We start from the raw sequence: 12,976 nt of genomic DNA, 5'->3' as shown, positions 1-12,976 counted from the left end.
CATTCCTCTTGGGGCTCTTCACCCCCTTTCCCAGACCTGGGAGGTTGCAGAAGGGTCCCTTCTCCCACTTTTATGCTGGGGAGGGGGAGAGTGGCTCCACCCTCCAGTGGCTCTACCCTCTGCCCCTTCCCAGGCCGGGTGTTACAAGAAGGGAGTGTGGAAGAAAGAGCAGCAGGGGAACTGTCCCTGTTGCTCATAGGAAAGGAGGGATGGAGGCCTGAGCTGCTGGGCTTTTTGGTGCTCCCTTTTTCCCCCTCTCCTCCTGTGAAAATGGTCTCTGCTCCTGAGGGGAGTGGGAAAAAGCTCTGCCTGCCTCCGGTAGAAGCTCTTATTGGCTGCTCTTCCCCAGGAGGTGGGGCAGTGGGGAAGGCAGCCAGCTGGAAGGCATTTCCTCCTCACCCGCATGCAGGTCTGAAATTGGGGCTGATGCTTCTTGTGACATGACCAGACTGGTTCCAGCCCTGGCTGAAATCCCATGACTCAAGAAAAAATCAGGAGAACTGGCAACACTGTGGCAGGCAGTTGCCAAGCCACTAGGAAAGCTGCCTCTACTACTCCATGAGTGAGAGGGGCTGGGAGAAGTGTCTCCTTCCCAGCCTGTTCAACTGAGCCCTTGTGAGGGGAAGGGGACAGAGGCCACAAGGGAACTCAGATGGGTCTCAGTTCCAGCTCCAACATCACAAACTCTCACACACACTTTACACTTTTTCAGCAGAAAGGCCACAAACTGTATGGGCTATGGAGATTGAACTAGCCCTGTTACATGTAAAGGAAATCCCCTTTCCCTCATATCATGTGTGAAGCATGCCAGTGCATGAGAAGCTTGCCCTGATGCATGCTTTATTTGTAGTTAAACAGAAGACTTCATTCAGCAGTATTGTCAAACTCACGCCTTCACCAATACTAAATCCATGCTTTTTTGTTTTTAAAGCTGCAGTTTACGGTTATGTGTAAATTATTTGACTTTTTGCTTAAATGTAACAGCAGGCAAGTGTTTCTACATTTTTCCTTCCAAAAAAGCTGGCAGCTGTAGTCTTTCTACATATAGAAAGGAGACGGTTGCTTCGTTAAGAAGCAGGAGGCATTGTGCTAAGACCAACCTTCCTTCCTATGAGGAGGTATGCACAGAACAGTCAATGGCACACTTCTACTCCTGCCACCAGGACTGGTGTCTCAGGCCATGTCTACACTTACAGTTTTGCAGCGCTGGTAGTTACAGCTGTGTTCGTACAGCTGTGTAGGGCCAGCGCTGCAGTGTGGCCACACTGACAGCTACCAGCGCTGCAGTGTGGCCACATTTGCAGCACTTGCAGCGCTGTTGGGAGTGGTGCATTGTGGGCACCTATCCCAGCATTCAAGTGGCTGCAACGTGCTTTTCAAAAGAGGGGGGTGGGGTGGAATGTGACAGGGAGCATGGAGGAGACAGACAGAATGGATTTTTGGAGTTGACACTGTTCTCAGCTCCCTGCCTTGCAAGTTCTAAGGACTGGAAGACACACAGTGCCTACCTTCAATCATTTTAAAAGTTCTAACTCCCTTCCCCCACTCCTCTCTCATTCACTAAATGCAAATTATGTAATTCTAAATACCTGTCAGACCAGATAAGCAACTGCTCAGCACGGACTTCCCCCTCCCCCTCTGCCGTGTGAGAGTGCTGTTTCTCTCTTCAAGCAAACAGCTGTGAACATTCCAAAGTAATTCCCCTGCCTGCCTCAGCTCGCTTAGCAAACAGGAGCTGTGTTTGTTTTTTAAATAAGCAGTTTGGCTGAACTCCGAGCTCTCCCTTTCTTCCGGTTTGTTGTGGACAGGAATTCTGGGATACCTCCTTATACCCCGGAGGTCAATAAAAGCGCTGGTGGGCGTCCACACTTGCTGACCAGCGCTGGATCACCAGCACTGGAATCCCTACACCCGAGGCTCGACCGGGTGTACAGCCAGCGCTGCAACCAGGGAGTTGCAGTGCTGGCCGTGCTTTGCAAGTGTGGCCACATCCTAAGTTGCAGCGCTGTAACCCCCTCACCAGCGCTGCAACTCTCTAGTGTAGCCATGGCCTCAGTCTGCCACTGAAAATATAGTCAGTCTAGGCTCAGAAGTGAAGATTCACCCTTGACTGATTCCCCTCATCAGCAGGTGAAGAGCCTTTTCTTACTGCCAGTGGCTACTCTGATATGATAGCTGCTCCCTTGACCAACACAGTGGAAATTGAACTGGGGATTTCCAGGACTAAAAGCACAAGCTGCTACAGCTTGAGCTAGAGCTCCTTAACTAGGGCTGTAACAACTCATATCCTTTGTGAGTCATCACAGAGGGGGACCTGTAATACAATGATTGGTGAGTTACATCTATGCTAGAGAATTAAACTGTTGGTATGGGCAAGTGAGGGCAGATAATCTCTCTAAAAAAGAGACAAAGCATGGAAACAGGCTAGACAGAAAGATCAGGTTTTGCTAGCTTGGTGAAGGCAGGGCCCAAGGTTTGACCAGTTGCTCACCTCCACCCTTCAGAGTCTGTCATGGTTAACAGGCAGACATTTCCTCACTAGCAGAAAAGATACAGCCTCTTAGCAGACAAGTCTCCAACCGTCCAAACCATGGGAGGAAATTACTGTACTGATTCCAGAACAACATTGTTTTGTGCTTTAAGTGGAATCTTTCTTACAGCCAGCCTGTTTCATACCACATACAAGAAGCTTTGTAATATGTAAGCATTAGCTGCCTTGACTCTTTGGTTAGAACCACTTGGGAGCTCTTGCTTCTGGAGGTCTGGCTGGGAATTACTTGCTGTTTTATAGTGAAGCCATAAAAAGAATATAACCACATATCCAAATAAGCAAATAAAAGTACTGCTCCCACTCTTATTATAGCACTGCAGTAATAAAGCTGAATACTTCAATTCTAAATTCTTCTATTCAGCCATTAATACCAGCCTAAAAAGTTCCTTTCAAGCTAAAATTTCTCATGCTTTATGAATACAGGAATTGCTATACCAGGTCCATCTAGCTCAACATCCTGTCTCAGACAGTTGCAAGTATTAGAAGCTTCAGAGAAACATGAGCGAACCCTCATAGTGGAGAATTACAGAACAGCCTGCCCATAGCGGAAACTTCTTCCCAAACCCAGTAGCTATTGGGTCATTTATGTCCAGAAACATATGACTTGAGAAGCAAAATGTAACTGCAGATATTATCATCTGTAAATACAGCTAATCCCTTTAAACTGGGCATTTGGGCAACAATGATCCTGTGGGAGTGAGTTCCACAAGTTAATTATGTATTGTGTAAACGAGTATTCATTTTTATTGTTTTTAAGCTTGCTGCTTTTTTGATTTAATTGAATGTTCCCTTGTTCTTGTATTCAAAAGGGGATGAACAGTAGGCCGCATTTACCTTCCCTCTACCATACAATATTTTGTATACCTTTATCATGCCTTCTCTTAATTAAACAGTCAAGGCGGTTGGACGAGATGATCTCCTGAGGTCCCTTCCAACACTAATAATCTATGATACTCATGTACAGTACAAATCTTTTCAAATTTGGTGAGCATTAAAAAAATAAAAACAAAACAATTAGAAAAAATGAGTTTTATGGTAGAGATTAGATTTGCGATTCCAGTTTTATCCTAACTTCGCTACCACCACCTGAATTTTAGAGAGTTTGGATATGAAAACCTGCACCAAAACCAATCTCGTTGATTTGAGTTTTGGCATGGAACTAAACTTGCACAAGATGCATGCATTATTTTTCAATTCCTCTACCCACAACTTCGAGGCTCAGGTTCACAGGGCTTCATCAGCTTCTCTACAGCCTCCCTCCCATTGTCCAAAGGCAGAGAAAGTTGAAGAGGAACCTCTGCTTCCTCTATGTTTTCTCCTTCTTATTGTCCATGGGAGTGAAAGAAATGGGAGATACTATGGCTTCCCTAGAATCCTGAGCCGGCTGCCCAAATGTAAGGGTCGAAGAGAAGTCTCCTTGGAGGATGAGGTGTACACTTGTCCAGGGAAACCATCACTCAGGCAGGGGAGAAAAGAATGTGTGGGAGGGGAACTTAATGTTGAAACAACACAGACTTGTGTGCGTGTGAATGGGTCAGTAGATTCTACATTGAATGACATACCATTACTTATAATGGGGCATTTCACTTTGGGAGATGATGGATGTGAGTACTTCAGCAGCTGGAAAACAAGTGACAGCCTTGTTCTGTTATAGCAGTAGAGAAATTTCTGCTGGTGGGTGTGGAATTAGGTAGTAGCAGCAACTGTTTTTTTTTCTTTAAAATTTTCATTTTTGTAATTGAATATTAAAAGCAAGAACTGTGTTAATGCAACATTAAGGATGAGAAGTTAATCATTCAAAATGCAGAAAACCCAGTAGTTAAGGTTCTCAGGGTAATACTGCAGAACCTCAGAGTTACGAACACCAGAGTTATGAATTGACCAGTCAACCAGACACCTCATTTGGATCCGGAAGTATGCAATCAGGGAGCATCAGAGACCCAGAAAAAAAAAAAAAGGCAAATACAGTAGAGTACTGTGTTAAATGTGAACTACTAAAAAAATAAAAGGAAAGCTTAAAAAAAGATTTGACTGTTTCTGTGCTTGTTTCATTCATATTAAGATGGTTAAAAGCTGTTTTTTTCTTCTGCGTAGTACTGTTTCGAAGCTGCAGTAAGTCAATGTTCAGCTGTAAACTTTTGAAAGAATCATGACGTTTTGTTCAGCGTTATGAACATTTCAGAGTTACGAACAGCCTCCATTCCCAAGGTGTTCTTAACTCTGGCCTGGTCTACACTATGCATTTAAACCGATTTTAGCAGCGTTAAACCGATTTAACGTTGCACCCGTCCACACAACGAGGCCCTTTATATATCGATATAAAGGGCTCTTTAAACCAGTTTCTGTACTCCTCCCCGACGAGAGGAGTAGCGCTGAATTCGGTATTACCATATCGGATTAGGGTTAGTGTGGCCGCAAATCGAAGGTATTGGCCTCTGGGTGGTATCCCACAGTGCACCATTGTGACTGCTCTGGACAGCAATCTGAACTCGGATGCACTGGCCAGGTAAACAGGAAAAACCCTGTGAACTTTTGAATTTCATTTCCTGTTTGCCCAGCGTGGAGCTCTGATCAGCATGGGTGGTGATGCAGTCCCAAATCCAAAAAGATCGCCAGCATGGGCCGTATGGGAGATACTGGATCTGATCGCTGTATGGGGAGACAAATCTGTTCTATCACAGCTCCGTTACAGAAGACAAAATGCCAAAGCATTTGAAAAAATCTCCAGGCTATGATAGACAGAGGCCACAGCACAGTGCTGTGTGACAAGCGTAACGGAAAGCCAAAGAATCAAATGGAGGCTCATGGAGGGAGGGAGCAGGGACTGAGGACTCCAGCTATCCCACAGTCCTCGCAGTCTCTGAAAAGCATTTGCATTCTTGGCTGAGCTCCCAATGCCTGTAGGGTCAAACACATTGTCCGGGGTGGCTCAGGGTATAGCTCGTCAATTTACACCCCCCCCCCGTGAAAGAAAAGAGAAAAAATCATTTCTTGACTTTTTTATACGTCACCTATGTCTACTGCATGCTGCTGGTAGACGTGGTGCTGTGGCAATGAATAGTAGCATCCTCTCCCCTCCCCTCCCCGGTGGCAGATGGTACAATATGACTGCTATCTATCGTCATCATCAGCCCGTGAGTGCTCTTGGCTGGCCTCAGGTGAGGTCGGCTGGGGGCGCCTGGGTAAAAATAGGAATGACTCCCGATCATTCCCGGTAGATGGTACAGAACGGCTGGTAACTGTCCTCATCATAGTAACTGGGGGCTGAGTTCCATCAGACCCCCTGCCCCTTTCATGTCTAAAGAAAAGATTCTGTACTGCCTGGACTATCATAGGAGCTGGAGGCTGCCTCCCCCTGATTTTATCTCACTAACAAGTCACTGTTTCTTATTCCTGCATTCTTTATTACTTCAACACATAACACACAAATGGGGGACACTGCCACGGTAGCCCAGAAAGGTCAGGGGAGAAGGGAAACAACGGGTGGGGTTGTTGCAGGGGCACCCCCCGTGAATGGCATGCAGCTCATCATTTCTGCGGGATCTGATATGGAGTGGCTGTGCTCTCTGGTTCTCTGATACACGGGTTCTCTAGTACACTTGTCCCATATTCCAGGCAGGACTGACTCTATTTTTTAGATAAACCATAAAGGAGGGATTGACTTTGGGAGTCATTCCCATTTTTGTCTTTGCGCCCCCGGCCGACCTCAGCTAAGGCCAGCCAGGAGCACCCATGACAGCAGCAGACAGTACAGAACGACTGATAACCGTCATCTCATCGCCAATTTACAATGGCACAGCAGACGGTACGGAACAACTGGTAACCATCTCTGCTACCTTGCAATGGCAAATGAATGCTGCTGTGTAGCACTGCAGTACCACCTCTGTCAGCGGCATCCAGTACACATACGGTGAGAGTGACAAAAGGCAAAACGGGCTCCATAGTTGCCATGCTATGGCGTCTGCCAGGGCAATCCAGGGAAAAAGGGCACGAAATGATTGTCTGCTGTTGCTTTCCTGGAGGAAGGAATGAGTGACGACATTTACCCAGAATCACCCGCGACACTGTTTTTGCACCATCATGCATTGGGATCTCAGCCCAGAATTCCAGTGGGTGGGGGAGACTGTGGGAACTATGGGATAGCTACGGGATAGCTACCCACAGTGCAATGCCCCGGAAATCGACACTAGGCTCGGTACATGGACGCACACCGCCGAATTAATGTGCTTAGTGTGGCCGCGTACACTCGACTTTATACAATCTGTTTTACAAAACCGGTTTATGTAAAATCGGAATAATCTCGTAGTGTATTAGTGGAGCCACATTGCTCACATAAAATATGCAGCCCCTCATGTACTACATGGCACAATGGCAACAAAGTCTGTGGTAAGAACTCCTAAATTCTGAGGCAATATTAACTTATTGTATCTGCGTGAAATATCCTACATTCTCATCCCTTCCGCAACCAAACACATGGCTATGACTCATAGTGGGCTGTACAATTCACCAATGATTATTCTCAACCATACTTTTTTCATGATGGATTTTTTTTTGCTTTGTACACTACATGCCCAGCTCCAAGGGCCTCAGCAGTTACAACACTAATTAGTGGTCCAAGACAGATTCTCCTTCCTCTTCCTCACGTGTGCCATGGAAGAGGGGAGGCAGAGGCAGAGGCTGTGGTCTGCTTCCCTAGTTCATCATCTCAGCTCTCCATATCAAGCCTGCTCTTCTGCCTCCCCCTGCTCCATGGCTGCAACCTGGACTCCAGCATTGGCTCCCTAAACTCTGCACCAGCCCCTCCTCACTCCTGCCTTGTTCTATAAAACAGCGACGTGCAGGACCGGCGCTAGGGTTTCTTGTGCCCTAGGCACACGGCCATTTCGCCGCCTCTTGTGCTGATCCCGCGGCTCCGGCGGAGCTGCCACAGTCATTCCTGCGGAGGGTCCGTTGGTCCGTGGCTCTGGTGGAGCTGCCGCAGTCATGCCTGCGAGTGGTCCACCGGAGCCGCGCAAGCAGCCGACTGTCCGCAGGCATGACTGTGGCAACTCCACCGGAGTCGCAGACCAACGGACCCTCCGCAGGCATGCCTGCAGCAGGTCAGCCGGAGCCGCCTGCCACCCCCACCGGCAAAATGCCGCCCCTCGAATAATCCTGGAGCCCTAGGCGATTGCCTAGGCTGCCTAAATGGTAGCACCGGCCCTGGTGATGTGAGCATGCACTGTAGTCCAATTAACTTCCCCTTGTGCAGAAAAGTTCAGAGCAAGAGGCAGCTGCAGGCAGGTCCCAGCAGGCCAGGGAGACAAACAAAATGCTGAGCTCTTGGCTCCAGCTCAATAATTAATTCTGTATGCAGAATTCTGTGATCTCTTGGAAAAAATGGCACCTTGCACGCTTGCATAATCAGTAAGGCCATGGGTACGCTATGGGTGCGACAATGGCTATGGTGCCATAGCTACGCCATTATAGCCCTGTAGTGTAGATGCAGATAACAGTAGTGGAATAAGTTTTTCCATTGCTGTGGGAACTCCACCTTCCTGAGTGATGGTAGCTAGGTTGACCAAAACATTCTTCCATTGACCTAGCTGCGTCTACACCGGGAGTTATGTCAGCATAGCTGCAGCACGCAGGCATGTCTGTTTTTCACACCCCTGAAGACAATAGTTATGTCAACCTACATTTTAAGTTTAGACCAAGTCTAAGTCAGTGGGTCCCAGATTGAGATGGCTGAGGCAGTTCATACCTTTCAGAACTATTATTTCAGGCTCTTTGTGCACACAGACAAGTTTATACTTAGTTCACTTTTTCAAGGTTATCATCACAACCATGGAGGCTTGAAATTTAATTTTTTTAAATGGAAATGGAGATTCTGCAACAAGGGGTGAGTTCTGTGGAAAACTCCATGATGGCAGAATACACAAGGTCTTGGCTATATGCAGTGTTTTGTATTATTTCTACTGTTAAATATTTGCCTAAATATATATAGGTGCCCTGTGACCAACTTATCACTGCTGTGGTAATCGTCACTCTCCTGCATTTAAATGCTTCCTCTTAACATTGCATTAATGGAGTTATTGGCACTTAGTCTTGAATTCAAAGTAGCCCCAAACAGAGATGGAGAGTAACAATGAAACAGTTTATGAAAATGTGTATATGGTTAGAGTTAAAAGAAAAAAAAAAAAGGTTTGTAAAGAAGGAGTGTATCCAACCAGAACTTCATTATTATTCATTATTGCCTGTATCATCATAGTGTCCTGAGGCCCCAAACAGGATCAGGGCCCCAATGAGGTAGGAACTATTTATACACGTCACTATTAAAGCACTTCGACAGTAGTCTCCCCATAGTAATTTTCTCAGAAATGTGCTAACAAGAGGATCCAGACTTGTTTTTTAAACAGTGATTTTAATGCTTGTAATTAATGCTGGACTGACCCTGCTAGAGGTCTAGCAACAAAAGGCAGTGCAAACATCCCAATAGTATTTGCCAATATCCTTCAACTCCGACCAACAGGAACCGACTTCTACAGGGAAGGGGAATCGATATATCATTCACTCCTTGGCCCGTCTCCTAACAAGAATACTAAAAATTTGCAGCAGTGACGATTGCGTTTGTCATGAGGCACCTCCACTAGAAGTGGACAGATACTACCCCCATGGAGCAGGAGGTCTAACTCCTTTCAGCCATGACTGAACTAACCAAATTCAAAGTGGCAATCTAAACATGAAAGACACCTTAGCCCAGTGGTCCCCAACCTTTTTGTTGACGGCAAGTGGCGTCAGCGAGAGGCATCCCCGCTGAAATTTGGGGGCAACACCTCTCGATGACATTATTTGTCAGCAACAAGCGTCGTCATCGAGAGGCGTCCCTGCCGAAATGTTGCTGAAATTCGGCGGCATTTTGGTGGGTGCTCTTCTGGGGGCCAGGATGTGGGCGCATTAAGATGCCCCCGCAGGCGCCATGGCACCTGCTGGCACAGTGTTGGGGACCACTGCCTTAGCCCAATCCCCCAAGCCATTCAGTTCCTCCATTTTCTAGATAAAAGGCAGAGCTGTAGTACTGTTTTCATCATGGAAGAATTAGGTCCATTTATCAGCAACTGAAATCCAGGAATGTTCTTTGAGGTTTATATTGGACTTTATGCTTTCCTAATTACTGACATTTCTATTCCTCAAGAAAATTAAACACCTTGCGATACATTAGTGAAAAATAGAAGTGTGTATTTTAGTGTGTAGAAAATTATGTAAAATCAGCAAAATGATATTTAAAAATTTCCATAGATATATAGTGATAATAGAATATTTATATTAAAATTAGACTGTAATATGTGTACCATTGAATTTGTATCAGAATTATGTTTCTACTGAAAAACTATTTACCTAGGTCTCAGGCAATATAGTCAGAATTCTGATTTAATATACTAAGTGGAAACCATTAACATCATGCCATATCTGTTCAATAATCATTTAGGTAATATTAAAAGATGAAAACTGGATCCCTCTCAGAGGATTTGCTTTTACATCACTGAAATATCCAAAGTAATAGAAACCATAAAGATGGGAGATCTTGTCCCTAACCAGCAATGAATGACTTCTGACTATGAATCATAGTCTTTTGCTACTGAATTAGAAGTCAAGTTTAGTCATCGCACACTAGTCTCACAATACGGAAGATATCAGCTTCCTGCAAAAATATGAGCCTATTTCAAGTTGAGAAAGCAGCTTTAGTTTCCATCAGAGTTTTCAAAGCTGCAAATGTCAAATAACATGCAAATCAGGGTCCTAGTCCTGTGCGGTCCGGATCAGTTCCTCAGAGGTGCAAAGTGACCTGAACTCTAAAAATTCACTGTTCTTGAGGGACATTTATAAGTTCACTGGAGGCACGCAGCATCTTGCAAGTTCACCCTGCAAAGTTTCATGATTAAAAAACTTCCTCCTACTAAACATGCTGAAAACAAATACTAACACATGCAGTAGAAGTTCAACCCATGTGCGTTACACTTCTCGAAAGCCAAGCCAGTAAGCGATAATCAAACTGACAACCTGCCCACTTCAACATGTTGGCAAGTAGCACAAGAATATAAATGCTAGCGAGGCTCTAACAGTCATGGCTCCCAAGCCACTTACATAGAGTAACTCAATAATTAACATTTTCATTCTTATTAAGAAAGCTTCTCCATCTCTCCTCCACCTTGTCTTTTCTCCTTCATGGGATTTTTAATTGGAGAGACACTATCCTGATTCATAGGCTTGGCAGAATTCAATTTTTATTTTTTTATAATTTCAATCAATAATAGCAATGTTTACTTTAAAGCATTGTTTTTAGATTATCAATTTAACTTTTCATGGTTGTGCAAATATTACAGGATTTAAGCATTTTTAAAATTATATCTATTTAAATTTTTACAGTTGCAGGAAATTATTGGGGGTCAGACAATAATTGTTGACAGTAGATATTGAGATTCAAAAGTTAAAGGTTTCTAACTGTTAAAACACAAATTATCAGCATCAAATGTCAAAAAAACAAAAAATAAATATCCCTAAATCAAACTCTAATAAGTTCTCACACAACATTTTGCTTACTTTGCTTCTCTGTAAATTTTGATAATCATTGATGGAAATATATTTTTGTTGGTTTGCGTATACAAAGTGAAATTGATGTTTATTGACATTAACCAATAAAAATCTAATCCTTCCAAGCCTACTTATAGTTTATAGCTTTCATATAATGGACTTGTGGATAGGATACTTGACTAGCAGTCTAGAGACCTGGGGTTCTATTACAGTTCTGTCACTGATCTACTGAGTGACCTTGGATAAGTCACTTCATCCCTGTGTTCCCTCCTACTATTTGTCTTGTTTATTTACAGCGTAAGCTCTTCTAGGCAGGGACTGTGTATTACTGTGTGTTAGCATCTAACACAACAGGACTCCAATCTTGGTTGGAGCCTCTGGGCACTACTGTAGTACAAATAATAAAATTTTAAAAAATAAGAATCTCTCTAAAACTACCAGTGAATGTAGCTAAGTAAATCCCAGAGGCACAAGTATATGCTCTGGGATTTACTTAGAACAGTGGTCACTTACTCTACGTTTGTGCGCTAACACAAGATATATATGTTAAAGTATCATCATAATCCGGCTTCGCTGTTAACATTCTAAACAAACAAGAGTAACAATAAAACTACTACTAAACTTAGTAATGTTCAAAGTCAATTGCTTCTCATTTTTTAAATGAATAAAGATAGTCTTACCTTTCAGTGCCTGAGTCTACAGCTGAGAGAAGAGGTAACTGGGATGGTGGGTTGCAGGGACTACCATGTACATTATGCGCTGGAGAAGGGTGACTGACAGGATGTGATGGTGGACCACCCCCAGCAGCTGTTCCACTCCGACTTGAGTGAGTACTGGAGAACATTGTAGCTGAAATCAGAGAGAGAGCAATATTCAGTATCATGATAGGCACAACATGATTTCAATGATCAGTTAGTACTACCAGGTAAGTGATCACCTTTCCTATAAATGATTTAATGTTAATTCTTAGAAACCAACTTTCTCTCAAGTCTTACGTTCTGTTTGAAAAAATGTTACTGGTCCATAAAAAAACAACCCAAACTATGTTATAATGAAAGAAACACAGATTGGGTTTTGAAAATATGCACGTGATTGGACAGTTCACAATGGACAGCTGTCTAAAATAAAAAAGGACAACACTATGGACGCAGCCCTGGGAGTTTTGCTTGAATAAATACTGCAAATCTGGGGTCTATCATTTTTTCATATTGCAGAACAAGTTGTAAAGCTATAAAGCATAGTTCTTAGAGCTGATCTAAAAACTGATACAAAACATCACAGTTAAAAACAAATGTTTACTACTTTTTGAAAATCTGAATACTTCCATAATTTTTAAACAAATAAAAAAACTAGTCACATGCTGAAGGGTTAACTTAAAAGCATTATAGATGTTCCTCCCTACATCCTAATGAGATGACCTAAAAATCAGTAGCTTCATTTTCAGAGATGCTATAAATGAGGACGCCAGCAATTAGCAACTGTATGAAGATTGTAGACAATCCTTGCTGTCTTGTGGATTGTCTCAAAAGCAAAGAGTTTCCTTTCAAATGTAAAAACACAGATGTTTTTACTTTTGGCAAAGCAAAGCAAAGCAACAGTAAATAGGGAGAGTGACACACTAACTTGGCCACTGACAAACTTAGGTGTTTTTTACTGACATCTGGGTCAAGTGTTGCAGTTGATTTTGAGTGAAAACATAGATACTTAATCTTCATCAAAAAAGATAAAGAGTACAAAAAGCACATGGCTTAGTGAAACAAAAAAGAGAGATAAGTCTTCAAGTTTCTGAGCAGAGGAACTGTGTAGATAACACAAGGTATATGATGGAGAAATGAGATGAAATTAAGAAAATTA

At 43.5% G+C, this 12,976-nt stretch overlaps 2 protein-coding genes across 4 annotated transcripts in view; one reads left to right on the top strand and one right to left on the bottom strand.

Annotated features, from left to right (window-relative positions):
• Positions 1 to 12,976, bottom strand: part of GLIS3 (GLIS family zinc finger 3) — a 277,281-nt gene that overhangs the window by 26,548 nt on the left and 237,757 nt on the right. For all 3 annotated transcript variants that reach the window (XM_050944268.1, XM_050944269.1, XM_050944270.1), the window contains one exon: positions 11,803 to 11,971. In XM_050944268.1, the coding sequence (XP_050800225.1) occupies positions 11,803 to 11,971 (169 nt within the window). The remainder of the gene's footprint in view (positions 1 to 11,802; positions 11,972 to 12,976) is intronic.
• LOC127046791 (uncharacterized) overlaps positions 1 to 12,976 on the top strand; it is a 541,802-nt gene that overhangs the window by 435,341 nt on the left and 93,485 nt on the right. The window contains exon 2 of the mRNA XM_050944310.1: positions 4,977 to 5,057. The gene's annotated coding sequence lies outside the window, so the exon portion shown is untranslated. The remainder of the gene's footprint in view (positions 1 to 4,976; positions 5,058 to 12,976) is intronic.

The sequence above is a fragment of the Gopherus flavomarginatus genome, chromosome 3, assembly GCF_025201925.1.
Source record: "Gopherus flavomarginatus isolate rGopFla2 chromosome 3, rGopFla2.mat.asm, whole genome shotgun sequence".
NCBI lineage: Eukaryota > Metazoa > Chordata > Testudines > Testudinidae > Gopherus > Gopherus flavomarginatus.
Note: the sequence above shows the minus strand (reverse complement) of the source record. Positions and strands in the feature narration are given on the sequence as shown.